Here is a 27,242-nt window from a genome sequence, read left to right as displayed (position 1 = left end):
TGCTTACACCCGTCAAGCACACAGCCAGCTGTGGCCCCTAAGTACTGCAGGTGTGAACTTGCAAAAAAAAATCTCCACCACGTCTCCCCCCCCACACACACACACAATGTGTACTGGGGCTGAAGAGACAGTATAGAGAGTAGGAGTAAGCCCTGTGCATCTCCCCCTGTGGCTCCCCCAAACTCTCCCTCCGAAAAAAAGTGCATTGCATGACACCAGGCACGGTGTTCAGTTATAAAACAGGCGTTACTCTCGCCTTAGACCGACTGCTATCATAACATCGGTATTCTGATTACACTCACTCACTGATGAGAAACGGGTCCAGAGAGAGTGAGCGGCTTGCCCAAGAACCACACAGCCAGCCAGTGGCTTGGGCAGAACTCACGAGGCGGACAAAGCTACCTATCTGGGACTCAACAATCTGACTCCAGTCCCAGGTCTGCTTCTCTACACCCCAGGGCCGTGCTCTACCAACCTGGTTGACACAATGACCCGCAGGTAAGCCAAGACTCCTTCTAAACAAAGTCCCAGGGTGGCCACAAGGTTCTGGAAAGGATCCCTCGCTCCCCTACCCCCCTGCTAAAGAGATCCGAGCAACAGGAGGTGACAGGCGGGGCCCTGGAAACGCAGCTCGGCGATGCAGCGGGAGGTGCAGGCTCCAGGACCGCTCCGGGCCGGTGGGTGGGGCCGCCGCGCCGGGATCCTGGCCCCTCCCCCCCTCCTTTCCTCCTTCTCCTTCTGGGTCCCGGCTTGGCGCACTCGGCGGCAGCAACAGCCGGGGCCGGACCACCTCTGCTGGCTCTCTGTAAGCGGCGCCGCCGGCCCACGGACCCGGGAACGTGCGCCCAGCGTTGGGCGCAGTGGCGGCGCCTTCCCGGCTCGCCGCAGCTCCCCACTGCCGGGCTTCCCAGCACCCCGGCCCCAGCGAGATGGTCCCGCGCATCGGCAGCTCGCGGTGCGCTCTGCTGCTGCCGCTCCTGCTGCTGCTGCTGCAGCGCTGGAGCGCCCTGCACGCCCAGCTCACGGAGCGCCCTGGCCAGGAACTGCGCCGCGAGGCGGAGGTACTGAGGGAGTGCGGGTGGAGAGGGGTCCGCGTGCTGCAGAGGAGCCTGGACTTGGCCAGGTCAGACGCCGCCCCCCCCCCCCCTCCAACACACACGCACACGCTGTTCCAGCAGCGCTGACGTCCGGTGTCACTCTCCTTGGTCCTCTACACCTTGCAAACTTGCACACAAAGAGCACGCGGGCCGAGGGGCACGCAGACTTGGCACAGGCTTTCTCAGGCTGGGGCAGGAGGGAGCGATAGGGTGACAGGGTGGGACAGACAGGCGAGAACTGGATGGAAGGCAAAAGCTCTGCAACCTAGTATGGCTCCAAACACTCGCCCTGGCCATTTAGGCTAGGGAGACTGAGCAATTCACTCATCCGGCGCCCCGAGTCCTCCCCGAGTGTCAGACGCAGTGGAAGGTCCCAGACTGGTGACATTGGGGCCGAGGGTCGTGCTGACTCGCCCTGGGGTTCCCAGACTGCTTGGCCAGGCAACACTCCCTCTGAGAGCGGGTTTTCCTCGCCTGTAAATTGCGTGAGGGCAGTATGTTCTCAAGACGAGCTTCAACCGCACTCTTAAGGGTGCCTCCTGGCTGCAGTGAGAAAAGTGGGCAGGGCGGTGGGGTGGACTTGGGGAACTTGAGGGTGTGAGGGGGGGTCCTTTTCTCCTTTAGACTTGGTCATTTGCTATAGATTCCACAAAGGGAAAATTTTGGTGAGGTAGTGTGGGGATCAACTTGGGGCATCTATATAAAGGTGATTGGAGGGAACTGAGCCATCAGGCAATGTGGCCAACTGGGATTTATCCCTGGCACCCCATATGGTCCTTCAAACCAGGAGTGATCTCTGAGTGCTGAGCCAAGAGTAGTTCGTGAGCACTGCCAAGTGTGATCCAAAAGCCAATAAACAAATCATTGTATCACTGTCATTCCGTTGCTCATCGATTTGCTCGAGCAGACACCAGTAATGTCTCCACTGTGAGATTTGTTACTGTTTTTGGCATATCGAATATGTCACGGGTAGCTTGCCAGGCTCTGCCGTGGGGGGGGGGGGGCGCAGGGATACTCTCAGTAGCTTGCCAGGCTCTCCAAGAGGGGTGAATGAATCAAACCCGGGTCGGCCGTGTGCAAGGCAAACGCCCTACCCACCGTGTTATCACTCCAGCCCAATAAGCAAATAACTTAAAAAAAAATTTAAAGGTAATTGGAAGATTATGTATGCTTTGCATACATAAGGTACTAAGGTTTTTAGTGGGGTTGGTAGTATGGGTCCTCCCTGCATCATGAATTACAGAGGGAGTTGTGCAGGGGCCACCAGGACTACACCCAGTGGTACTAGGGGGGAGAGGAATGTGCGCCACAGTGGATCTATGGAAGGCATGTGCTCCAGCCCTTTGCTTTGTTTTCTCTCCTCTCCTCTGAGTTTGAACCCCCACATCTACAAAGAATAACACATCTTCCTTCCTTCCTTCCTTCCTTCCTTCCTTCCTTCCTTCCTTCCTTCCTTCCTTCCTTCCTTCTTTCCTTCCTTCCTTCCTTCCTTCCTTCCTTCCTTCCTTCCTTCCTTCCTTCCTTCCTTCCTTCCTTCCTTCCTTCCTTCCTTCCTGTCTTGAGCCCCATCCTGGCTATACTCTGGGCTTACTCCTGGCTCCTCACTCAGGGGCCACTCCTTGGTGGTTCTCAAGGGATCTTCTGTGGTGGGTGCTGAGACTCGAACCAGGGTCAGCGGTGTGCCAGGCAAGTCCTTCTGCTATCTCTCCAGCCTCCTCTCTTTTTTTCTTGCCCAAAGAAGTGTCGGTGTTCTCTCTCCAGACATCAGAGCTGGGGTCTCCACCATTTTAAAGGCAAGGGGTGGAAATAAATTCTAAATTCCTAAGCCAGGTGCCCTATCCTAGACACCTGAGAGCCTCGCTTCTCTCTGAAAGTGCTCCTTGAGAGCTTCACATCCTTCCACTCCGCATTCTCAACGAGGAGGGCTGTATTGGGGAGCCTGCAGAATGAGGAGGGTCCTCTGGGAATCGCTCTTCCTACCCTCCGCTAGCTTCCACCAGTCACTGCTACAGAGCCTTGGGAAATGACCCTGCTTCTCTCGCGGGTACCCCTCAAACTCCTTCACCCCTTTTCCTTCCGAGCCCTGCTCTGGATCTGGCTCTGTGTGCTCAGCTTTGGCACATGGGGAATCTCTTTGTTTCTCTGAATTTAGAGTCTTACAACATCAAGTGCAGAGTCCTCTCAGCCCCAGGAGAGGGCTTATGTCTACCAAGCCAAGTCTTGTTAAGAGTCCCACCCCACTCCCCTCAGCACCCCCATCCGAGTCGCAGGCAATCCTTGGCAGGAGAACAGACAGTCCCCATGCCTGCGGTGGCCTCAGAGGGAGAGAATTTCAACTTGGGGTGTGCTTGGGAAATGTAATATCTAGCATATTGAATCTGTTTCCAGCTAGTTAACATAACTGGGGGAAGGATATTTTAATTTAATTTAATTTTTTTTTCTGGGCCAAACCCAGCAGTGCTCAGTGCTTACTCCTGAGTCTGCACAAGGAACCATATAAAGATGGGGTAAGCTGTGTGCAAGGCAAGTGACTTACCTGCTGTACTATCTCCCTCTGGCCCTGAGAGACTTTTTTGCAGGGGACCACCCTCATTGGTGCTCGAGGTTTACTCCTGGCTCTATACTCATGGCTTACTCCTGACAGCCTCTGGGGACTATATGGGAGTGCCGGGGATTGAACCAGGGTCAGTAGCATACAAGACAAATGCCCTACCCACTGTACCATCACTCTGACCCAAGAGATTTTTAATTCTGAGAAGAAAAGTTACTTTAAAATTATGAAAAACTGAGGCTGGAGAAATTGCTCAATAGGCTGAGCACATGCTTTGCAAGCCAGAGGTCCTGGTTCAGTCCCCTGCACCATGTGTGGTCCTCAAGGAGGTACGCTTGAGTGACAAGCCAGAATAGCCCCTGTGCACGGCTGGGTATGGTTCAAAAGAAACAAAAAAGCACTGAAAACTCTGGAACTGTATAAGGGGTGTGTCTGGCTCTAAATGCTATGCATGTACATACATGTGTATATAATATATTCATATATATGTATATATTGCATATATATGCAGTCTGGTAAATATGTGTGTGTTGGTAGGCCTCTGCATATTTTTATAAGTAGCCAACTGCATGGGCTTTGGTTGGGCAGACTGGAGTACAAAATATGTAAAGCAACTATTTTCAGCCTTGGACAACAGACAGCCTGGATTGTAATTCCTAAGAGATGGTGTTGTAGTTCCCATGGTGACATTACAAATGACTCCAAAACTCAATGGAACACCATTTATTAAGGTCACAGATATCAAAGGTTAGACGGGATTTTTTTTTCTTTTTGTGGGGGTAGTGGTTTGGGTTTTGGTTCTTGAGCTACACCAGCTGTGCTGTGGCTTCCTCCTGGCTCTGTGCTCAGGGAGCACTCCTGACGGAGCTCAGGGGATCATATAAAATGCCAGGGATCAAACTCAGATGGCAAGCACCTTACTTTCTTTTCTTTTCTTTTCTTTTTTGAGGGGGGGTGCCACACTCACCGATGCTTAGGGGTTACTCCTGGCTCTACAATCAGGAACTACTACTGGTGGTGCACAAGGGACCATAAGGGATACCGGGGATTGAACCCGGGTTAGCTGCGTGCAAGGCAAATGCCTTACCCACTATACCATCACTCTGGCCACAAGCGCCTTACCCTCTGTATTATCTCTGGGCTGAAGGTCAGACTGGAACAGAGCATGTCAGGGCCACTGGTTTCTGTCCTACAGTGTCAAGGCTGGAGCCGCTGACAGGCTGTTGCTCAAAGAGTTAGCAGCTAGGGACCTGTGTCCCTCACCATGTGGGACTATCCACAGAGTCTCTCCTTCCTCATGGTCTAGTTTAGTTTGAGGTGTCTCCCCATCTGTTGGCTGGGTCTAAAGATGAGGGTCCTTTGAGAAAGAACGTGTGTCCTGTTTTATGACCTCGGCATTGCATCTGTGATATCGCAATGGCAGAGCAGTCACAAATGCAACACTGGTTCCAGGGGAGGGTCCCTTAGGCCCCACAGTTGGGAGTTGGATGATGAGGTCATGGTGTAAGAAGAACATGGGGACAGGAGACAGTGTGTGGTGGTCATTGAGAAAAACCCAACCATCCACAGAAGGGAACTTCCAAAGGGACATCCCTTGCCCCAGATCTTTACTTGGAGGGCACTTTTTCCTGACTGCCATGCAGGGAATGAGACCCCAGGCAGAGTTCAGCAGTCCTCCTGGGCTGATAGGCAGTGGCCAGTGTTTCCTACTCACTGTGTGACACAGGAAAGCCAGAGGCCAGACCATCTTAGGTGACAGCCTTCAGGCCTGGAGTCAGCCGGTTCTTCCCCTGTAAAAAAACGAGGGCATTACATTTCTGAAATAACTTTCAAGATTCTCCCTAGTGCTCCCGTTCTTTGTTATGTTTGCTTGCCTGTGCCTCTGTGTGTGTGTCTGTGCATGTGTGTCTGTGTGTGTGCGTCTGTGTGTGTGTATACATTTTCACTCCTGTGTGTCCCTGTCTGTCTAGATGTCCCTGTGTGTATCCCTGGACCCTGGTGCATGGTTCTCTATATCCACGAGGCTTACATAGGAATAAAGCAGATACTTTGGGGAGGGACCTTTGCCTGTGAGCAGAGTAACTGTTTACAAAGCTTTCATCGTTACCCACTTAGGAAAACCAGGCCCCTCACAATCCTGGGGAGGAGGAAAGACTCCCCTCCCCTGCTGACTTGCAGGAGCCAGAGTTAATGAATGACATCATCGTCCAGCCCCTTCCCTTCCCCGGCCAGGCCCTGTCCTGTTCTTGGGCAATGCACACTGTCCCAGGGGAACTATATTTTTGCTCTGTCAGGACCCTCTTTACAACATCCAGGCTGGATGGCCAGGACTGGCCTGAGTGTCGGCCTTTTGTGCCAGGCGAGCTGAGGTTCCAGTCTCCGGGGTCCCGGGAAGCTGGGGATTTTGTTTCTCCAGAGTTTCCATGGAGTATGGAGGTCCTGTCCCCATATTCCTCTACGTTTCTCATACCCCAAAGCCATTCATTGGCCTTTTTGGTGAGTCAGAAATCCAGAAGCTGGGGTGTGGAAGCCGTTCCCAGGGGCTTGGCTCAGTGACTCATGTCTCGGGTGAGTGGAAGTCTAGGAGAGACTCTGAAGGGTCCCAGAGAATCCCAGGATGGTAGAAAAGCAGATAGAGAGTTCATGGGGAACGGAAGAAATCCAGCAAACGTTGGGTAGCGGAGGCAGGAGCCTGGCCACGTGAGGATGTTGTTTCGTGCCCTAATCTAGCCTCACACACACTTCAGACTGTGGGTGGGCGGTAGAGTATGACTGGCATCGGAAAAACTCAGGACAGGGTCTGAATGGAGACTGGCCAGCTTGCAACTCCCTGAAGGTGGGAAAATGAAGAAAGGAGTGGGGAATGCAGCAGAGGGCAACTGAGTCACAGCCACTCACTCCAAACTCTGTGCCTGCCGCTGGGGGTGAGGCGAGGAAGAGGGAAGAGAGGGAGTCAGACAGAGCGAAGGGGAAGCCTCTGACCAGAGTAAAAGCCAGAGCTGAGCTGGTGCCACAGCCCCAGAGCCAGAGAGTACGAGCAGATCACTCTGGCTGCCCGTGGGGGTCTCTAGGGGACCCAGCTTTGGTCTCTCAGTCTGTCCGGAAAGCTGGGGTCACCGCCTGCGCTCTGCCCTCAGCTCTGCCCCGGGATTGCACTGCCTAGGAGACAGAAGCAATCCAGCTGGGAACACCCCCACTTTTGCCTTTTTCTTTGTTGAGGGTCATTTCTCTTCCCAGTGGAGAGCGCAGCTTGATCCCTGCTTCCTCCCTTTTAAAGCCTGTGGACCACCTGCTTGGTGTGGAACCAGACATCCCGAGAGGGGTCAGAGGGTCAGTTCAGGAGAAGTTCTGTGCTTACCCTTGAGCAAGACCCTAATAGACCCTGTCAAGACTCTCCTTGTCTTTTGGATGAAAATGAGGCCTGGAAGATGGCTCAAAGAACTAGAGCTCAGGCTTTGCATGCAACCCCCCGTCTCCATCCTCAGCATCCAAGGGTCCCTGAAGCACAGTCAGAAGCAACCTCCAAGCGTGGAGACTGGAGTAACCCTCCCAGCACTATGGGGCTGTGAAACTGAAAGTAGGTCTGATCCCCTTAACAGAGCTAGAATCATCCAGACCGATTACCCCAAAGTATGTTTATCTGTTGCACGTGCCAAGGCAGAACCAGCTATCATCTGTGTATCTTGACTTGGCTAACAAATACGAAAGATGTTTTCCATGCTGCACATAATCACATAGACTGAGGTCAGAATAATACAGGGTGAGAGAGAATAAATCAGGGTTAGAGGACCAGATTCCTGCACCAGCTTGCCATGTCGCAGTGTTTGAATTCTTGATTTCATGTTTTGCTGCTGCAGCTCTTTGATGAAGGCTGGAGTGATAGCACAGCGGGTAGGGCGTTTGCCTTGCACACGGCCGACCCAGGTTCGATTCCTCTGTCCATCTCGGAGAGCTGGGCAAGCTACTGAGAGTATACCGCCCGCACGGCAGAGCCTGGCAAGCTGCCCGTGGTGTATTTGATATGCCAAAAACATTAACAACAAGTCTCACAATGGAGACGTTACTGGTGCCCACTCGAGCAAAAATCAAGGAACAATGGACTACAGTGCTACAGCTCTTTGATGTGGAAGCTGTTCCTGTAAGCATGAGATGGGGAACTTCGCTGCTCCTGCACTCATCTGCCAAGATATGTTCCAGCATTAAAAGCCTATGACCGGGGCTGGAGCGATAGCACAGCGGGTAGGGCGTTTGCCTTGCACGCAGCCGACCTGGGTTCGATTTCCAGTATTCCATATGGTCCCCTGAGCAGCGTCAGGGGTAATTCCTGAGTGCAGAGCCAGGAGTAACCCCTGTGCATTGCCGGGTGTGACCCAAAAAGAAAAAAAAATATTTCTTACCTCTAATCCTACCCTCTGATTTTGTTTGTTTTAATTTTTGTTTGATTTGAGGCCACCTCTGGCCATGCTCAGCGCTTACTCCTGGCTCTGTGCTCAGGAATCACTTCTGGTGGGCTGGGGGGGGCTATACGTGGTACTGGGGATTGAACCCAGGTTAGTCATATGCAATTGCAGGCTCCCTGCCTGCTGTACTTTTTCTCTGGCCCACCCCTCTGATTATTTTTTCTTTTTGGGTCACACCTGGCAATGCACAAGGGTTACTCTTGGCTTTGCACTCAGGAATTACTCCTGGCGGTGCTCAGGGAACCATATGGAATGCTGGGGATCAAACCCGGGTCGGCCGCGTGCAAGGCAAATGCCCTACCCGCTGTGCTATTGCTCCAGCCCCCCACCCCTCTGATTTTAGAGGAAAGGAAGCCCACAGAGATTTTGGATTTGCATAAAGACACCCAGTAGCAGCCTCAGGAATAAAAGTCTAGTCACTCATCCAGCTCTCTTGTCCTCCCGGGGCAGTGACTCAGAGCTCCTGACTGAGGCCTGGCTTAATTTGGCTGTACCTCTGTTGCTAGTCTTGCCTTGTTTAATATTGACCTGAATTTCTCCTTCCTTTATGAGCTAAATGGGCTGGGCTCTAGGTTTCCCAGGGCAAGTCAGGGCGGATTAGAAAACCTCCCAGGCCCTCCCCACCCCCTTCCAGTCCTGATTCAGCCTCGCATAGAGGAAATGCTCTCTTTTACCTAAGGCCACAGACACTCACAGACTTTGCAGAGGCGACTCCGGGAAAGCAGCCCCTGCCCTGGCCAAGGAAGCGTGTTGACACAAACTCTTAGGGTGAATCACTAAGGGCACAACCTGCGGCTTCCGCGCTCCATTCGGCCCAGCCTGGGGCTCCCCAGAAGACATGAGGGTGAAGAGCAGGGAAGAGAGAAATCTTGGTGTTCGAACTGTGAGGTCCAAACAGCAGGATCTTCGGGGCACCTGTCCAGGAAGGAGACCAGGGGTGACCCAGGTGGGGTTCAGAATGTTGCCCAGGAGCACACAGAATGAGCGCCAAGGAGCCTAGCAGGGAAATGACTCCTTCACAGCCACTATGGTGTAGCCAGGAGGAAGCCAGGACTGCATTGCCCAGTCTGGTGTCTCCTGGGGGGCCTGTGGCCACAATGTCCTCGGCCCTGCTCTTGCTCTGCCCAGGAACTCAGCTCTCGTCTCTGCAGGGGAACCCGGGGCATGTCAAACAGATGACATCCATAGCCAGTCGGACAAGGCAGCCCCATGTCTGTTCTGCACTCTCTGCCCTGCCCCGCCCCAGCCCTGTCTCGACCCCTTGGATACCTGGACCTTCCTTCCGCCTCTGGTCGCCCTGACTGGGGTGGAAAGAAGGGCCCTCTAAAGGAGGCTTGGGGATTCATGCCCCTTTGAAGCAGTTCTGCAGCGTGCGTGACTCGGGAGTGACTGGGTTACAGGTCGCCAGTGTGGCCTCACCCGCAAACCCACCCAGTCCTTATCAGGGAGTTGGCTCTGGTTCTGGAACTATGAAGCCTCAGCCAGAGAGGGCGGGGGGGGGGGGGGGGGGAGGGGAGGCCACCAGAGGGGAGGGGAAACGGACAGCAGCATCTCCTGTTTCCTGGTACATGGGCAGGCAAGGTGGGGTGGAGGGCAGGATGGGGAGGGGAGGGGAGGCCTTTTTCAGGGATTCATCAGTGGGCCAGTCCTGACCCTCAGGGACCCCGTGGGTGGCAAGGCAGAGCTGAATGTCCAGTAGGCAGCCTGAGCTTGTGTCCAGAACAGCAGCCAACAGACACCAAAAGAATGAGAAAAAGAAATTTTAAGAATTTGACATTTTCTATTTCCATAAAAGCACTCAAATATTATAATGAGGAAGCACCAGACTTAAGGACTTCCTTGTTTTATATCTAATACACACAGATTTTTAAAAAATACATTAAAAAACCACACACAGGAAAAGGCCCCTCAATACATTACGGTTGAATGCTCAGCATTTCTATCAGGTCATAGAGGGCAGGAAGACCACTCAGGGTCAGGGATGCATACCTGGCATATCAATTCCCTAGGTTCAGTTCCTGGCACTGCTTCGCTCCCCCACCCGCTCTAAAAGTTCCGGGGGTAGTTATGGAGACCCCTCAGTATCAGCAGGTATGGTCCTGGAGGTCCCCAGCACCCGTGGTCCTGCACAGCACATCACTGAGCCCTAACACTGAACTGACCAGTCCAGTTGGTCAAGTATTACTGAGTAGCCTCCAGGGGCCTCTGCTTGGGACAGCTTGGGAGCCCTGCCACCGGCCCCCGCCGCCACCCGCCCAAAAAGTTTAACTTCGTGCAGGCTAACCCAGCCTCTAGATGGTTGCAGTCCTGAATTCTGTTTCTGATTTTCCATGGAAGGTAAATCAACTAGAGGCATGATTAAGCAGCAACTATGTATTTGACCAGGGGGCTCGACATGCACTGCTTGATTGAATCCTTGGGAAAATCTTGCTGGAGTTACTCTTAATCTCATGATGTAGGTAGAGAGACAGGATTGATGAGTAATTTACCCCTGGCCACCCAGTAGCCAAGATTGGGAAACAGATTCTTGATTTCAAGCCCAGTGGCTATTCCATAATACCACACTATTTTGAGTAGGAAATAGTCTTCCAGATTAAACCACTTGAATTTCTTTAATTCATGCTGCATCCCCAAATGAACTATAAGTTGCAAAGGGAAAACCGAAAGCTACGGTGCTGAAGTACTACTAAATTCATGCAGAGAAACAATAACACAGAAATAGTTTTATGTCTGCCTAATCCTGACCCCTGTGTTTCCTTGCTATCAAATCAACCCCAGTCACAGCTGCTGCCTCCAGGAGAAACTTCGGAGGTGAAGGTAAACAGGATCTAAGAGAGTACACCGGGTAAGGCACTTGCCTGGTGTGTGGTCGTGACCCAGGTTGATTCCTGCACCACATATGGTCCCCTGAGCACTGCCAGGAGTGATCCCTGAGCGCAGAGCCAGGAGTAAGCCCTGTCATCTCCCAGGGTGGCCCCAAAACAAAAAGCAATAAAGAAAATAGATACTGAGGCTTTGCAAGTGTTCAGCTTCCTCTGGATTTCGGTACAGTTGCTTTTTTGTTCTTGCTGTTTGTCTTTTTGGGTCACACCTGGTGATGCACAGGGGTTATGCCAGGCTCTGCACTCAGGAAGTACTCTTGGCAGTGTTCAGAGGACCATATAGAATGCTGAGGATCGAACCTGTGTTGGCCGCATGCAAAGCAAGCACCCTCCCCACTGTACTATTTCTCTGGCTCTACAATTGTCTTTTTGGAGGATGGTAGTTAGGGACATTGGGCCACAGGCCGGTTGGTGGTGCTCAGTTACTCTGAATCTCATAGTGCAGGTAGAGAGACAGGATTGATGAGGTGAAGTAATTTACCCCTGGCCACCCAGAACTCTTCCTGGCTCTGTGGCTGAGAGGAGGAGCTTCCTAACAGGATTCAAAGTCAAGAGTCTGGGGGCTGGAGTGATAGCACAGAGGGCAGGGAGTTTGCCTTGCATGCGGCCGACCTGGGTTCAATTCCCAGCATCCCATATGGTCCCTTGAGCACCACCAGGAGTAATTCCTGAGTGCAGAGCCAGGAGTGACCCCTGTGCATTGCCGGGTGTGACCCAAAAAGCAAAAGCAAAAAAAAAAAGTCGCGATCTTTAGAGCAGGGACTGTGTGATCAGTTAAGAAAGTAGGATATGAGGGTTGGGAATAGTGAGAGGTTTGCCTGAGACCATCTAGGATTCAGGGGTATTGAGGTCCTGTGTCTTGATCCCAGGACTTTCTCCTATAAGACAAAGGGGAGACTGGGATGTGGTATGTGCCATGGACTCTTGGAGACCCCAGGAGGACAGAGGGTGCTCTAACGTTCTCTCCCTTTTCCCCCACCAGGCATTCCTGGAGAAATACGGGTATCTCCACACACACGCCTCTCGCGCTCCCACTTTCACACAGTTCAGCAATGCCATCAGGTAGGAGAGGATTCGGGGATACTGGAATTCAGTCCTTGGGGGCCCCTCCCTCCTCCTGGAAGGCTCTGCCCCATTATTCCCTCTCCTCTCCTGCACACCTGCCTTCACCCCATCCCTTCCTCCTCTGCTGATCCGTCATCTTAATTCCTCCTGACAGGGAGTTCCAGTGGGTGAACCAGCTGCCCGTCAGCGGTGTGCTGGACCCTGCCACTCTGCGCCAGATGACACTGCCCCGCTGTGGCGTGACGGACGCTGACAGCCAGGGGTCCTGGACTGAGCGGGTCAGCATCCTGTTTGCTGGACGTCGGGCCAAGATGAGACGGAAGAAACGCTTTGCAAAGCAAGGTAAGCGCTGCTAGAACCCCGGGAGGCTGAGGGCCGGGTGTGTGTGTATGGGGATGGCAGTAGTGGCTCAAGTGGAAGAGTGTAGGCCTGGAATGTGCCAGCTCTAGGGTTTATTTCTGGACCCCAGGGCTGGAGGGATAGCACAGCGGGTAAGGCATTTGCCTTGCATGCGGCCGACTCAGGTTCGATTCCCAGCATCCCATATGGTCCCCTGAGCACTGCCAGGGGTAATTCCTGAGTGCAGAGCCAGGAGTGACCCCTGTGCATCATCGGGTGTGACCAAAAAGCAAAAAAAAAGAAAGAAAGAAAGAAAAAGAAAAGTATTTCTGGACCCCAGAGCATATTTGCTCAGCAGCAGCACTTCACAACAATTAAAAAATTCAGCTAGGCTGGAATTTTCTGACATCCTAAAGCCCCATGGCCAAGAAAAAAAAAAAGCTCTATCTACAACTGGACCTGTGTGTGTGTTGTATGTTTTGTTGGGGGCCATCTCTGAAACAAATGTGTTGGGGGGTACCAGGGCTATATCCTGCAGTGGGCCAGAGACCATGTGGTGCTGGGGATGGAAGTGGGGCCCTCTGCATGCCCAGCATGAGGTCCAGGCTTTTGAGCACTCTCCACCACTGCCAACGTGCCCAGAACCCTCCATCCATCCTTTCTAAATAATCTAGTCCCATCTTCCTTGCCTCCTCTCCCCGATGCTTGGAATCTTAGCTCTTCAAAATTTGATCATTGTTCAACACTGTCTAGTCCCTTGTTTTGTGTCTGAGTACTACAGATGAGTAAGATCACTTAGTACTTGCCCTTCTCCCTCTGGTTATTTCACTAAACACAATGCCCTCTTTTCCATCTGTTCAGACTGTAAGATATTTCATCTTTTCTTATGGCTGCATCCTATCTATTATGTCTCTATGCCACAAATTCTTCATTCATTCATCTATGGTTGGACGTTTGGATTGTTTCCATCTCCTGGCTATTGTACTTAGTGCTGCAGTGAACACAGGCATGCATATATCTTTTCAAATGAATGTTTTTGGAGCACAGACCTTTAAATCAGAATTATGCCTACACAGATGACTCACTGCGCAAGTATTTCCCAGGGCAACCCCCCTCCAGCACACTAAATTCCTTCCTCAGTGTTTGATGCAGCACAGTTAAACTGTGCCCTCGGGTTCCCTTTATAGTTAACTGAAACTGTTTTCATCAGAATTGATTCCTTTTCATAAGAATTATTGAACAAAGCTGTGATTGATTCAACCATCAGGTTTTTTTCCAAAGCACATTTTTAGCAGCTTTTTGAACTATAATTCACACACAATACCATTGGCTCATTGGGAGTGTACAATTCAGTGGTTTTCTATCTATTTACACAATTGTGCAGTAATTACCACAGTCTAATTCCAGAATATTATCATTATCTCAGGAAGAAACCACATTCCCATTAGGTGGTCACTCCCTAGACCTTCCTGCCCCCAGCCCCTGGCAACCACTAATCTATTTTCTGTCTCTGTGGATTTGCTTCTGAAAATTTCATCTTAGCACATTTAAAAATATTAATTATTTTTGTGGATTTGCTTCTGAAAATTTCATCATAGGACATTTCACTGTATCACTGTATCACTGTCATCCCATTGATCAACTATTTGCTCAAGCGGGTGCAGTAACGTCTCCATTCATCCTAGCCCTGAAATTTTAACAGCCTCTATTTACTCATCCTTCCCAACGGTGCCGCATTACAGGCTCTTCAGGATCAGGGGAATGAGACCCATCATTGTTACTGTATTTGGTGTATGAAAACGACATGGGGATCTTGCCAGGCTCTCCTACATAGAACATTTAAAAATATTAATTATTTTTTGTTTGGGGGGGCCACACTTAGCGGAGTTCAGAGCTTACTCTTTTTTTTTTTTTTTGCGGGGTGGGCACACCAGCTGTTGCTCAGGGCTTATTCCTGGATTTGCATTCAGAAATCACTCCTGGTGATGCTCAGGGACCATATGGGATGCTGAGGATTGACCCCAGATTGGCTGCATGTAAGCAACTGCCCTACCTGCTGTACTGTCGCTCCGGCCCTAAGGGCTTACTCTTGTCTCTGTGCTCAGGCATCACTTCTGGTGGTGGTTGGGGTCAGGGAGGGACTATATGTGGTGCTGGGGATTTCAACCAGGGTTGACCGCATGCAAGGCAAGTCCACTATCTGCTGTACTATTGCTCTGGCCCCCTCTAATAAGTTTCCACACTCTTAGGGATAAGGGATGGGGCTCAGTGATAAGAGGACAGTCTTTGTGTGAGGCCCTGGGTTCCATCCTCAGCACCACACACACCCTTTCCCCAAAATTCACAATGACCAAGATTTCTTTTGAGGGGAGGGACAAGCGGGGGACACACCAGATGATGCTCAACGTTACTCTTGGCTCTGCTCAGAGAACAGAACAGTGAGATGAGATGTGAGAGACTGAACCCAGGTTGGCTGCATGCAGGACAAGCATCCCTTATCCGCTCGACTCCCTCTCCAGCCTCTCAGTAATCAAGGTTTCTGTTCAGTCTGGCTTTCATCCATAATTAATTGATTGTGAGCGCTTTGAGCCCTTGCCTCTTTCATCAGCATTTATTGCTTTTACCAACCACATCCGTTACGGGACTGGAGGCTCGGAGTTTGTTTTTATTTCTTAGCTGATCCATAAGGAAATTGTGGGCGGGGACCCTCAGCTGTTGGAGGCTGATGCTTGCCAAAACAATTTACTGTGTCAACACAACCGCACTGCGGTTCCCTGTACTGACTGCTCCTGGAAAAGCAGGGAGCCGGGCTCGGGAAGCAGCCCAGGCACGCTGTTACCGTGTTCAGGGTCCTGCCATGGACCTGATAGAACAGATGGTCCCTTTCTGCTGTCACAGGCCTGGGAATCCTGCGACTTCTGGGAGTCACTCTGCTCTGTCTCCTTTTCTGATATATGGGTCGTGCAGGTTGTCCTGGGGCACTGTGTCATGTCCTCAGGCCCCAAGTGAGGAGCTGAGGGAGTCCCTTGGTGACTCTCCTGTTTGGAGCATCCCCTTGGGGGAGGACACAGCTCAGCATCACTCGGGATGGCCCTGCTCTCCAGCCTAGGCCGTTCCATTGTGTGACCAGGTTAGACGGAGCATTTCCCTCTCGCTCACATGAACCCTGGCTGCTTCACTTCCTTTCCTGCCACGGTAGGAAGAAGGTGCCTAAGAGGAGCCAAGGGCTTGGCGGGTGGGATCACTTCCTGTGCCCTAGGAAACACATGTCACAATAACAGTAAACACTTGTGTGTGTTGGGGGAGGGGGGACGGTGGAGAGATAGTACAGGGCTTAAGGTGCTTGCCTTGCATGTACCCTAATTTGATCCCAGATAATGCATGGTCCCCTAAGCACTGCTAGGAGTGACCCTTGAGCCCAGAGCTAGGAAGAGACCCTGGGCACCAGCCCAGTTCTAAGTGCACTTTCCTTATTTATGCCCATGGTCAGCCCTGTGTACTCTCATTGTGCTATCTCTCCAGCCCGTTAGCCTCATTTTAAAGATGAATAAATTGAGGCACTGAACCCACTTGCCCAGGGCCATCAAACTAGAGTGTGGGTAGATTCCCTCTTCAGGGGGAAGTGAGATTAAATGAGATTCCAGATGTGAAACCCCCAGAACTCGAGTAGGTGCTCCCCGATGGTGTGGGGTCCCAGGCCAGTGCATACCCCACCCTCCCCACACTGTGTGGGTAGTGCCTTGTCCAAGAGGCCAGGTCCCGGGACAGGGTGGTCTGGTGAAATTAGTGGCCCTTAAATTTGAATTTCAGATGATCGCCAACAATTTGCTTTACTTTCTCCTAGGTATACTAACAGAAAGATTGGCTGCTGGTCTGAAATGCATGTTTTACTGACTGGGCATTTGTAACCTCCTGAAACCAGGTAGCTCCCCTCTGTGTCTGCAGAGCAGGTGTCCAGTCCCCGGCTCAGCTAGCGGGGAGCACTGGTGGGCATGTGTCAGGGCTAGAGAGGGGAATAATCTTTCCTCCCTGCTCTTCCCTGTGGTGGCCAGTGTGGCATCCCTGACCATAGTGCCTACACCTGTTTTGGCTACAGTGCTCACCTGTGTGCCAGAGATGGCTCTGTCGTGTGTGTGTGTGTGTGTGTGTGTGTGTGTGTGTCCCAGACAGCAGAGTGAGTGGGGCCATGCATACGGTGACACTGGGGCTCAGACTCAGGGCATCCCCCTTTCCAGGCAGGCACTTTTGCTGCTGAGCCATCCCATGGCCCAGGAATAGATATTTGTTTATTTATTTATTTTGGTTTCGGGGTCACACTCAGCAGTGCTCAGGGCTTACTTCCAGCTCTGTGCTCAGGTATCACTGATGGCCTTGCTCAGGAGACCACGTGTGGTGCCAAGGATCAAAATGAGGTCAACCCTGTGCAAGTCCAGCTCCCTACCCACTGTATTATCACTCTGGCCCCAGGAATAGATGTTTAATGAGCATCTGCTACATGCCAGGCGGCTTAACTTACATTTCTATTTGTTATTTCATTTCAACCCTACTTTGTAAAGGAGACTGGGGCTTGGAGAAATGCCATGCTCCGTTATGTAAGTTCTAAGGAGAGCTCTGGGATTCTAACCACAGAGTGTCCCTGCCTGGTGAGAGGAGGGGCTCCAGGGCTCCCTCTCTCCCTCTCCTCTTTCTTCCCTCCTGTTCCTTTCTGAATCAGAGAGACAGAGAGCAGGAGCAAGAGCGAGCGAGAGAGCGAGAGAGCGAGAGAGAGAGAGAGAGCGAGAGAGAGAGAGAGAGAGAGAGCGAGAGAGAGAGAGAGAGAGAGAGAGAGAGAGAGAGAGAGAGAGAGAGAGCGTGCTGTTGTGCCCAGGTGCTGTTGGGGTGTTGGGGAGGGCACCGTGTCCTGTCACCCGGCCAGGAGTTTGGGCTGGAGCCAGACTGCCCCGGGGATACCCTGTGGAATAAAGCGGTGAAGGGCTGAAGCTGGCTGGGCGCTTCCTTCCTGGCAGGCAGCACACCAGCAGCCCCACTCCAGAGGAAACTGCTATTTTCTCTCAATTCTTTATTCTTTGTTTTGCTTTTTGGCCACACCCAGCTGCTCTCAGCGCTTGCTCTTGCCTCTGCACTCAGCCACCACTCCTGGCATGGCCTGGGGGATCTTATAGGGTGCCAGGCTGTGTGCAAGGCAAGTGCCCTGCCTGATACACTGTTGCTTCAGCCTCCTTTCTCTCAATTCTTGTTGATATTTGTCTTCCCTCTTCTTGCAAATGCAAGTGCAGGAATACTCACTCTCTCTCTCTCTCTCTTTCTCACACACACACACACACACACAAACACACACACACACACACACACATTTCCCAGAGGACTTTGATTCTTGGCATTATCACCATCGCTAATCACCTAAAGAAGAGGTTCCTAAATTTATCTGTCCCCTTTTCAGAAAATAAAAAATCACTGAGTACCCCCTGAAAATTTATTTATTTTGCTTTTTGGGTCACACCCAGCGATACTTCAGGGGTTACTCCTGGCTTTGCACTCAGGAATTACTCCTGGCAGTGCTTGGGGGACCATATGGGATGCCAGGGATCGGACCTGGGTCGGCCTCGTGCAAGGCAAGCGCCCTACCCACTGTACTATCGCTCCGGCCCCAAATTTTTATTTTTCATATCCCCCCATATCCCGGGGATCAAACCCAGGGCCTCACATATGCAAGGCAAGTGCTCAACCACCAAGCCTCACATTGCCAGCTCCAGAAATCTCCATTCTTTTTTATTTTTTTTGGCTTTTTTGGTCACACCCAGCAATTCTCAGGGGTTCCTCCTGGTTCTGCACTCAGGAATGACCCCTGGTGGTGCTCAGGAGACCATATGGAATGCCAAGGATCAAACCCGGGTCAGCTGCATGCAAGGCAAACTCCCTCCCCGCTGTACTATTGCTCCAGTCCCGAAATCTCCATTCTTTGGTGAGGGGTGGGAGGCCTTCCAAGAGGCATTCAGGAGGCCTGGGGACCCCACCAGTGATTCTCAGCCAACCAGACCAGTGATTTAGTGCAAGAGCTCTAGGGTGTAATGCTTCTTGGGCCCTGTGGCGCCGGGGACAGCTAGCCACCCAGAGCTACGCCCCGCAATGCTCAGGGCACATGTGCACACTAGAATCTCTGTTCTCTCTCCCGGGCCCTCTTCATTTGTTTTGCTTGTTTGTTTGGGGCCATACATAGCTGTGTTCAGGGTTTACTCCCGGCTCTGTGCTCAGGGATCACTCCTGGTGGGTCCGGTGACCGTATGGGATGCTGGGGATAGAATCTGGGTCAGCAGCCTGCAAGGCAAATTCCTTCCTTGCTGTACTCTCTCCAGCTGACCAGTCCCTCTTTGAACCAACAGGAAACACCCCCAGTTACCCCTACCCCCCCCATCCTTTTAGTGCCCTCCGGAGGGGTGGGAGGGACTATGCTGGACCTCGGGAAAGGCTGTCTTAGAAAAAAAAAAGGGTTGGTCACTCTCCTCCCTTCCAGCAGCGGGCTAAGGGGCTCCCCTAGCAGAAGAAACAGTCCCCTACTTTTCTAGAAGCTAGAGGTTGGGATAAGAATCTGGGAGCCTGGGAGCCCCTCAGGCTGTGAAGGAGCCCGCCGGCCAGCAAGCACGGAGGCCCTGAATTGGCACACAGTGAACCGGGGTGGGGTGGGGGTGCCTGCGGACCCCAGGCCTTCCCTCCGCCTTCCCTGGCTCACACTCTCTCAGAACACTCCCTCTGCCTTCCCCGAGGGCTGGCCACTGGCGGGGTTGGGTGACTGCCAGGCCAAACAGGGCTGCCTAGATGGAACTTGGCTCGTGGTGGGGGCAGGGCCATCCCTCCCCTGTGGCCGGGCGGCGGGGAGGGAAAGGGCGCCCAGAGTCTTCTTCCAGCTGGAGGAATTCAAGTCCTGCCAAGGCTCTGACCAGCACGGGCCATGCTGAGGCCTGGAGCCTCAGCCCGTGTGCCTGCTCTGCCTAGGGTCTGGGCAGGATTGTACCCGAGGCCCAATTTTCCCCTAAATAGCAGAGAAGCAGGAGAGGCCCTCGCCAGCTCTGCGCAGCCTCCCTCCTGCCTCTCAGTGGTGGCCTTCCTCAGGCCGGAGCATCCCTGGCCTCTTGCCTCCATCACCCCCTCTGCCTGAAGCCCAAAAGACAACCAGATTCTCGGGCATCCTGGGGCCCCGGGGTTCTGCCTCTGCTCTGCGAGTCACAGACCTGAGCTTGCAAGACGCAGAACCAGCTCACACAGGAAAGTGGGGCTCTGGACAGGCCAAGCACCCCGGTCCCAGGGCATGTGAAGGGGTAGATGGGCTCGGGGTGTGCAGCGTTCGGGGGGGGGGGGGCGCTACTATGGTGTGAGCCAGAGGGAGAGAATCGAAGCTCAGCAGAGATGGAAAAATGTCCCTGAGCCAGCAGGGAACACACCCTTTGTTCTTACTTGTTTTCACCTCGGAGCTCGAGCTCGCCAGAGTCCCTGAGGAAGTGAGGGGGAGGGCCAGGGGGTCAGGGAAAGACCTCAAATAAACGGGTCTTATGGCCACTTGGCAGCCACAGGATGAAGCTTCAGAGGGGGCAGAAGGAGGTGGAAGGTGGGGAGGCGGGCGGGGAGAGCAAGCAGGCCTCAGAGCTGCACCCCTCTCCTCCCCCTTCTCCTCACACCCCTTCCCAGGGCCGGGACTTGCAGCCAGCAGGAGGCTGGGGGGAGTATGAGATTCTAGCCAGAGGGTCCTTCGGATGGGGGTGGGGGGGCTTTTCCTGGGCAGAGGCTGCTTCTGTCCCACCACACCAGGCCCTCCTTGGGCCAGAGCACAAGCCGACCTGCCAGATTGAGAGCAGCATCTCTCCAGCCAAAGGGGCGCTTCCCTGGACCAGGGCTGTGAGATCAGGGGCTCTCCAGAGGAAAGCATATCTCTGCGTCCTGAGGGGAATCAGGGTCCCCAGCACCGCCCTGACCCACACAGCCTCTCTCGGTGACAGGCAGCAAGTGGTACAAGCAGCACCTGTCCTACCGCCTGGTGAACTGGCCGCAGCACCTGCCCGAGCAGGCTGTCCGGGGCGCCGTGCGCGCCGCCTTCCAGCTGTGGAGCAACGTCTCGGCGCTGGAGTTCTGGGAGGCCCCAAGCACAGGCCCGGCCGACATCCGTCTCACCTTCTTCCAAGGGGACCACAACGATGGACTGGGCAACGCCTTTGATGGCCCAGGTGATGGCCCGGGGCCTCGGTCCTGGGGCAGGAGGGGACCCTACGCAGAGTGGTGGTTGGAGGGCTGACACTGCCTGTCCACACTGCCCTGGCCACGGGGCACACCTCTGCACAGAACCCTCAGTCCCCTCCTCTGGAAAGTGAGTAGCATGGCGCCAGCCCTGCTGTGCCATGTGGAGAAGGAACAATCAGGTGAGGCTGTGCGTGGAGGCGCTGTGCCAACCCTGCCGAGGCCCCGCCATTCCCACACCCCCGACTCTAGACAGCTCTGTGCCCCTCTCGCTCTCCAGCTCATAGACCCAGGCCCAGTCCACTCCACAGTCACAGGTAAGAACAATCCGGTCTTAAGGGGGCTGGAGCGATATCATAGCGCCTTGCACGCGGCCAACCCGGGTTCAAATCCCAGCATCCCATATGGTCCCCTGAGCACCGCCAGGAGTAATTCCTGAGTGCAAAGCCAGGAGTAACCCCTGAGCATCGCCGGGTGTGGCCCAAAAAGCAAAAAAAAAAAAAAATCCGGCCTTAAGGTGCCTCACATCCCCATAGCCCCAGATTGCTGGCCCCAACCTGCCACTGTCCTGTCAGAGCTGCTCTCCTTTCCCTCCCTGCCCTGCAGCTCTCTGTGCCCCCAGGAGAGGAGCTTTGACAGGTCAGAAGCCCTGTGGGGCCTGGCTGCTTGTACCCTCACTTCCCTGCCTCTCCCACTCTCCGTCATGCCAGATCATACTACTCCAGCCCCTGCAGGCAGGCCCCAGGGAGGACTGGGAGAAATCGAGGCTTTTCCTGGGCCCCCTTGGAATATACACAGGGGCTTGTCCATCCCTCCCGTCACCCATGATCTCACGTGCCCCTTGTCTGTCCACTCCAGGAGGACCTTGGGAGTGAAGACAGTGCTGGGCTGTGAGTTAGTACGCCGGGCTCCCCCAGGCAGCTCTCTGATTCGGGACTGGTGCCTTGGCTTTTTTGAGTGTAGGTCTCCTCCGTCTGGCTGTGTCCCAGGGTTACTGCCAGAGCTAAAGATGCTCAAAACAGCTCAAGGCAGGGGGCTGGACAGAAAGTACAATGGATAGGGCACTTGCCTAGCCCATGGCCCACCCAAATTTGATCCCTGGCACGCTGTACGGTCCCCCGATTCCCACTCGATGTGATCCCTGACAGCAGAGCCAGGAGAAAGCCCTGAGCACAACTGGGTGTGACTAAGAGAAAACGTGTAGGGCAGATTCCAAACAGACATGTGCTCCTCCTAACAGACCCACTGTCCTCGCCCCGTGAGACTCCTCTGTCATGGCAGCCCCCAAGGCTGGGACCCAGGAGGGCCAGGAGGGAAGGGTCCTTAGCAAGCATGCAGGCAGCATTCTCACTGTGCAGTCTGCTCACCCCTACTCCACCAGAGTGAACTGGGATGAGTGACACCCATCACCAGGTCCACCTGGTCCTCTTCTTACTGAGAGTGGGGTACTCTTTAGAGCCCAGGAGCCCCACATGTGATCACCCACTCTGTTCGTGCCTATCTTGGGGAGGGAGCGGCCAAAGCAGGGGCCATGCAGTGGAAGACAAGAATGCGACAGTATGATTTCTACCTAACTGTACTTGCAAAGAAACACGCCCATCATCCTCAGCTAGAAACAGAAGATGACACATTCTAGAAGGTTCCTCGGGGGCAACCACTGCGCTGCTTCTAGGTCTTTATTTTATTTTAGTTTTGGCTTTTTGGGTCACACCTGGCAATGCTCAGGGTTCACTCCTGGCTCTGCACTCAGGAATAACTCTTGGCGGTGCTCAGGGGACCAGATAGGATGCCAAGGATTGAGCCCAGGTCAGCCACATTCAAGGTAAAGGCCCTACCCACTGTCCTATCACCCCGGCCCCTTATTTATTTTTAAAAATTTGGCTCCATACCCAGTAGTGCCCAGGACACCAAGTAGTGCTGGGGATCCAACTAGGTCAACAGCATGAAAGGTTAGCACCTTAACCCTTGTACTCTCTACCTCTCTGCCTTCTCCTTTGAAAACACCATCCCCGTGTGGCATATGTAATATTAATATGCAAGACAGATCATATATATAATTAGGACAAGTTAAATGTATATCTGCACTTCTGTTATTTTTTTTTTGCCATACATACAGAGGACAGTGTGTGGATGATATATAGCACAGTGGGTAGGGCATTTGCCTTGCATGCGGCTGATCTGGGTTCAATTCCTCCACCCCTCTCAGAGAGTCCGGCAAGCTACCGAGAATATCTCACCCGCATGGCAGAGCCTAGCAAGCTACCCGTGGCGTATTCAATATGCCAAACACAGTAACAAGTCTCACATGGAGACGTTACTGGTGCCCGCTCGAGCAAATCGATGAACAACGGGATGATAGAGCTACAGTGATATAGTGATATATATGTATATATATACATATATATGTATACACACATGTATGTATATATCACACGTTTTTTGTCAGGGTGTTTTTGGGGAAGGCACACAGGACAGTGCTCAGGACTTACTCCTGGCTCTGTGCTCAGGGATCACTCCCAGCGGGGCTGGAGGGACCATATGCAGAGCAAGGAAAATCGAACCACGATAGGCTGTGTGCAAGGCAAGCGCCTTACTGACTCTTACTCTTGTACTTTATCTGGTCCCAGATACACACTTTTTAATCCTCAGAAGCACCTGGAAGGAAGGACCTCCTTATTAATCCATTGCCGGCTCTAGAGGCTACTAAGGCACAGGCCCAGAGTCCCCCAATAGCTAGTAAACCTGACCATCAGTGCTGTGTCCCAGGCCCGTGCATACCTCATCTCTGCACGGCCCCACGCTCCAGCTACTGTCAGACTTCGGTGAGGAGGGCGGGAAACACACAGGCACACACTCCCTCCTGGCCCGCGCATTGGGGGCTGCTGGTGGGGTGCATGCGGGGCGGTGGCCTCGCCTGACGCTCTGCACTGCCTGCAGGGGGCGCCCTGGCGCACGCCTTCCTGCCCCGCCGGGGCGAAGCGCACTTCGACGGCGCCGAGCGCTGGAGCCTGGGCCGCCGGCGCGGGCGCAACCTGTTCGTGGTGCTGGCGCACGAGATCGGCCACACGCTCGGCCTGGCGCACTCGCCCGCGCCGCGCGCGCTCATGGCACCCTACTACAAGAAGCTGGGCCGCGACGCGCTGCTCAGCTGGGACGACGTGCTGGCGGTGCAGAACCTGTATGGTGAGCACCCCGCGCCCCCTCCCCCGCCCCAAGCCCCGGGCTGCCCCAGGCTCAGGGACCTGACCGACAGGTGTCCAGGTCGCCGGGCTTTCCCCACCCGCAAGTCTCAGATTGCCCGGGAGTGAAACACCGCGGGCTTCTTTTGGGGTCACACCCTCCTGGCTCTGCACTCAGGAATTACTCCTGGCGTTGCTTGGGGGACCATATGGGATGCCGGGGATTGAACCCGGGTCAGCCGGCGTGCAAGACAAACGCCCTACCCGCTGCGGCGCACCCCTCCTGCACTCCCCATCATTCCTGCTTCTGTCTATCCCCATGAGAGTCGTGCTCCGCCCTCCTTGGCGTCCTAATTCCAGACTAGTGCCCCAGCCAGGAGACATTTCCTCTCTCAAAAACCTGCCCCAGCCCTCTAAACCCTTCTTCTTGCCCATGTCTTTCCCCGTCTTGAGGCCTCCAAATCTCTCTGCTCCCTCTCCCTGCCTGGCTCTGATCACTCCTCTCCTCTGCTCCAGACACTGATCTTCACTTCTCCCAAACCCAGACGCTCCCCAAGTGTGGTCTCCCCCAGAATAAACCAGCCAGGGCTGTTGCCCAGGGACTTGCCTATACCCTAGGCCCTCCCGACACTATCTCCTTTAGATTGCTTGGGGAGGAGGGGCATAGTGGACAGTGCCCTGGGTTCAAGTCCCTGGCTCAGGAACCAGAGGAATAGTACAGCAGCTAGGGTGTTTGCCTTGCATGCTACTGACCCGGGTTTGATCCGTAGCACTCCATATGGTCCCCCAAGCTGTCCAGGAGTGATCACTGAGTGCCGGGAGTAAGCCCTGAGCATCATGGGTGTGGCCCCCAAGCCAAAAATACCCTCTCCTAACCAGGGCGCATTCTCACTCTCTCTTCTCCTGCCCCTGAAGGGAAGCCTCAGGGGGGCTCTATGGCCATCCAGCTCCCAGGAAAGGTGTTCACTGACTTTGAGGCCTGGGACACCCACACTCCTCGAGACAGCCGCCCTGAAACTCGTGGACCAAAATATTGCTACTTGCCCTTTGATGCCATCACTGTAGGTAAGTTGGCACCACCCATGCCTGGCTTTCTTCTCTTCTCCCCCACAGACCCAGGCCTCGGTGCCCAGAACTGGAGGGCAAGGTGGGATGGTACAAGGGTGGAGATCGGGAGTGGGGGGATGAATTAGAAAATCAGGGCTCTTTGTGTGTGTTTGTGTGTGCGTGTTTATGTGTGTGTGTGTTTGTGTGTGTGTGTGCGCGCACACGTGGGGAGGGGGGAACGGATGCCAAGCCACCCTCTTTGGGGTAACAAGCCCACAGTAAGCTAGATGCCTCCTCTGGCACAGGTCCCTTCCACCCGCTCCTGGTGATCTGTCCTTGCCAGTTTGAGAAGTAGGAGGCTGATGGTCCCCCAACTCTTGTCTCTGGGCAGATGGGCAAGCACGGCTGTACATCTTCAAAGGGAGCCACTTCTGGGAGGTGGCAGCTGATGGCAATGTCTCGGAGCCCCGGCCGATCCAGGAGAGGTGGGCCGGGCTGCCCCCCAACATCGAGGCTGCTGCAGTGTCGCTGGAGGACGGAGACTTCTACTTCTTTAAAGGTAACATCCCTGGGGCAGAGAAATGGAGGAGACATGTCCCCAAAGAGGGGGACCGGAGAGCGGAGAGCAGAGGCCCAGCCAAGTGCTGGACTCTACTCTGCCACTCAGTGGCAAACGGTCCTTTCACGGGCTCCTGCCTGCTCAGACTGGGTTTGTCTGTGCTTTCGCAGCAAGAATGTCTTGAGTGGGGAACTGTCCCTCTGGTTTGCTTGGGAAGATCCGTGATCTGAGGAGCATGTAGTAGGTGACTTTATTTTTGGTGTGTGTGGGGGGAGGGGGGCGTAGCACACTTGGCTCTGTGCTCTGGATCATTGCTGGGGGTGACTGGGAAACCATGCCTGGTACCAGGATTCAAACCAGGGTTGTGTTACACTCACATACTAAGCGAGTGTCTTAACTCTTGTGCCCTTTCTCCAGCCTGTGGTATTTGACTTCAGTGAATAGTTCCCAGTATGGGGCCGGAGCTATAGTACAGCGTGTCAGGCGTTTGCCTTGCACACATCTGACTCAGGTTTGATCCCCAGCTCCCCATATGGTTTCCTGAGCACCACCAGGCGTGATCCCTGAGCACAGAGCCAGGAGTAAGCCCTGAGCACTGCTAGGTGTGCTCCTACCCCCGCCCCCAAAAAATAAGAAGAAAAAGAGAAGGAATATTGAGAGTCTACTCCTGCCTTAATGCTAGTAAAGGTCCATTGCTGTCTGGGGAGGAGGAGGTAAGTCCCCAGAGCTCTCTGCCCTCTGCAGTCACCTTTTGACTGCCTGGTCCACAGCAGCACCCCCTACTGGTCGTGACTAGTTACTACTGTGCTCCATCTGGGTTATCACCAGTGCTGACTACTTGGGCTCCCAACAGCAGAAGAGCCCAGATGGAGGGTGGAGGGTGTAAAAGTAAGAGTACCTGGCTCACCCTGACTTTCCCAATGTCCCGCAGGCAGTCGCTGCTGGAGATTCCGGGGCCCCAAGCCAGTGTGGAGCTCCCCACAGCTGTGCCGGGCGGGGGGCCTGCCCCGCCACCCTGACGCCGCCCTCTTCTTCCCTCCGCTGAGCCGGCTCGTGCTCTTCAAAGGTGCCCGCTACTACGTACTGGCCCCAGGGGGGCTGCAGGTGGAGCCCTACTACCCCCGAGGCCTGCGGGACTGGGGCGGCATCCCGGAGGAGGTCAGCGGCGCCGTGCCGAGGCCTAACGGCTCCATCATCTTCTTCCGAGATGACCACTACTGGCGCCTGGACCAGGCCCGGCTGCAGGTGACAGCCTCGGGCCGCTGGGCCTCGGAGCTGCCCTGGATGGGCTGCTGGCATGCCAACTCGGGCCGTGCCCTGTTCTGAAGGCGCCCTACAGCTGTGTGAACTGTGTCCCCAAACTCAGGGGCAGAATCCCAGCAGTCGAGCCAGCCTGGAAGATTGTCCCTGGAGCAAGTGTCCCTTGGAGAAGCTGAGTTTCTGGGCTGTCCCCAAAGCATGGCAGCTGGGAGCGGCCTACGGGAGCCATAACCAGGTGTGGAACCTAAGTGGCCCTGGCCCCCAGGACCATTTTCCTTCCCCAGCTTCCGGGATTGTGTCTCTTCCACCAAAGATGCACTTCCTGTCTAAGGGACAGTGCCACTAGGCACTCAGGAGGACTCCCCCAATGCTACAGAGAGATTGGGGCCTCCTGTGCATGACTGAATTAAGCGTCTTATTTAATTGGAAGTCTGCCCCCAGACTACTGGATGTTTGAGTGAGTGGTTACAAGGGTCTGTAACCTCCAAGGCTCTGAAATGGGAGTCAGACCTCCGTGTGGGAGGGCAATGGATGCAGCCCTGCAGGGATCCAGCATTTTAGGGGGGCTGAAATAAAGTTA

The 27,242-nt window shown here is 54.0% G+C and overlaps 1 protein-coding gene across 1 annotated transcript; it reads left to right on the top strand.

Annotated features, from left to right (window-relative positions):
- The first annotated feature begins 764 nt into the window (after positions 1 to 764).
- Positions 765 to 27,237, top strand: MMP28 (matrix metallopeptidase 28). The gene is made up of 8 exons (XM_055132686.1): positions 765 to 1,061; positions 11,973 to 12,052; positions 12,210 to 12,397; positions 20,383 to 20,607; positions 23,555 to 23,800; positions 24,712 to 24,861; positions 25,235 to 25,402; positions 26,334 to 27,237. Exons 1-8 carry the CDS (start codon positions 930 to 932, stop codon positions 26,726 to 26,728), a joined length of 1,584 nt encoding a protein of 527 aa, XP_054988661.1. The 5' UTR covers positions 765 to 929; the 3' UTR covers positions 26,729 to 27,237.
- The last annotated feature ends 5 nt before the right edge of the window (positions 27,238 to 27,242 follow it).

This window comes from Sorex araneus, chromosome 3, assembly GCF_027595985.1.
Source record: "Sorex araneus isolate mSorAra2 chromosome 3, mSorAra2.pri, whole genome shotgun sequence".
Lineage (NCBI taxonomy): Eukaryota > Metazoa > Chordata > Mammalia > Eulipotyphla > Soricidae > Sorex > Sorex araneus.
Note: the sequence above shows the minus strand (reverse complement) of the source record. Positions and strands in the feature narration are given on the sequence as shown.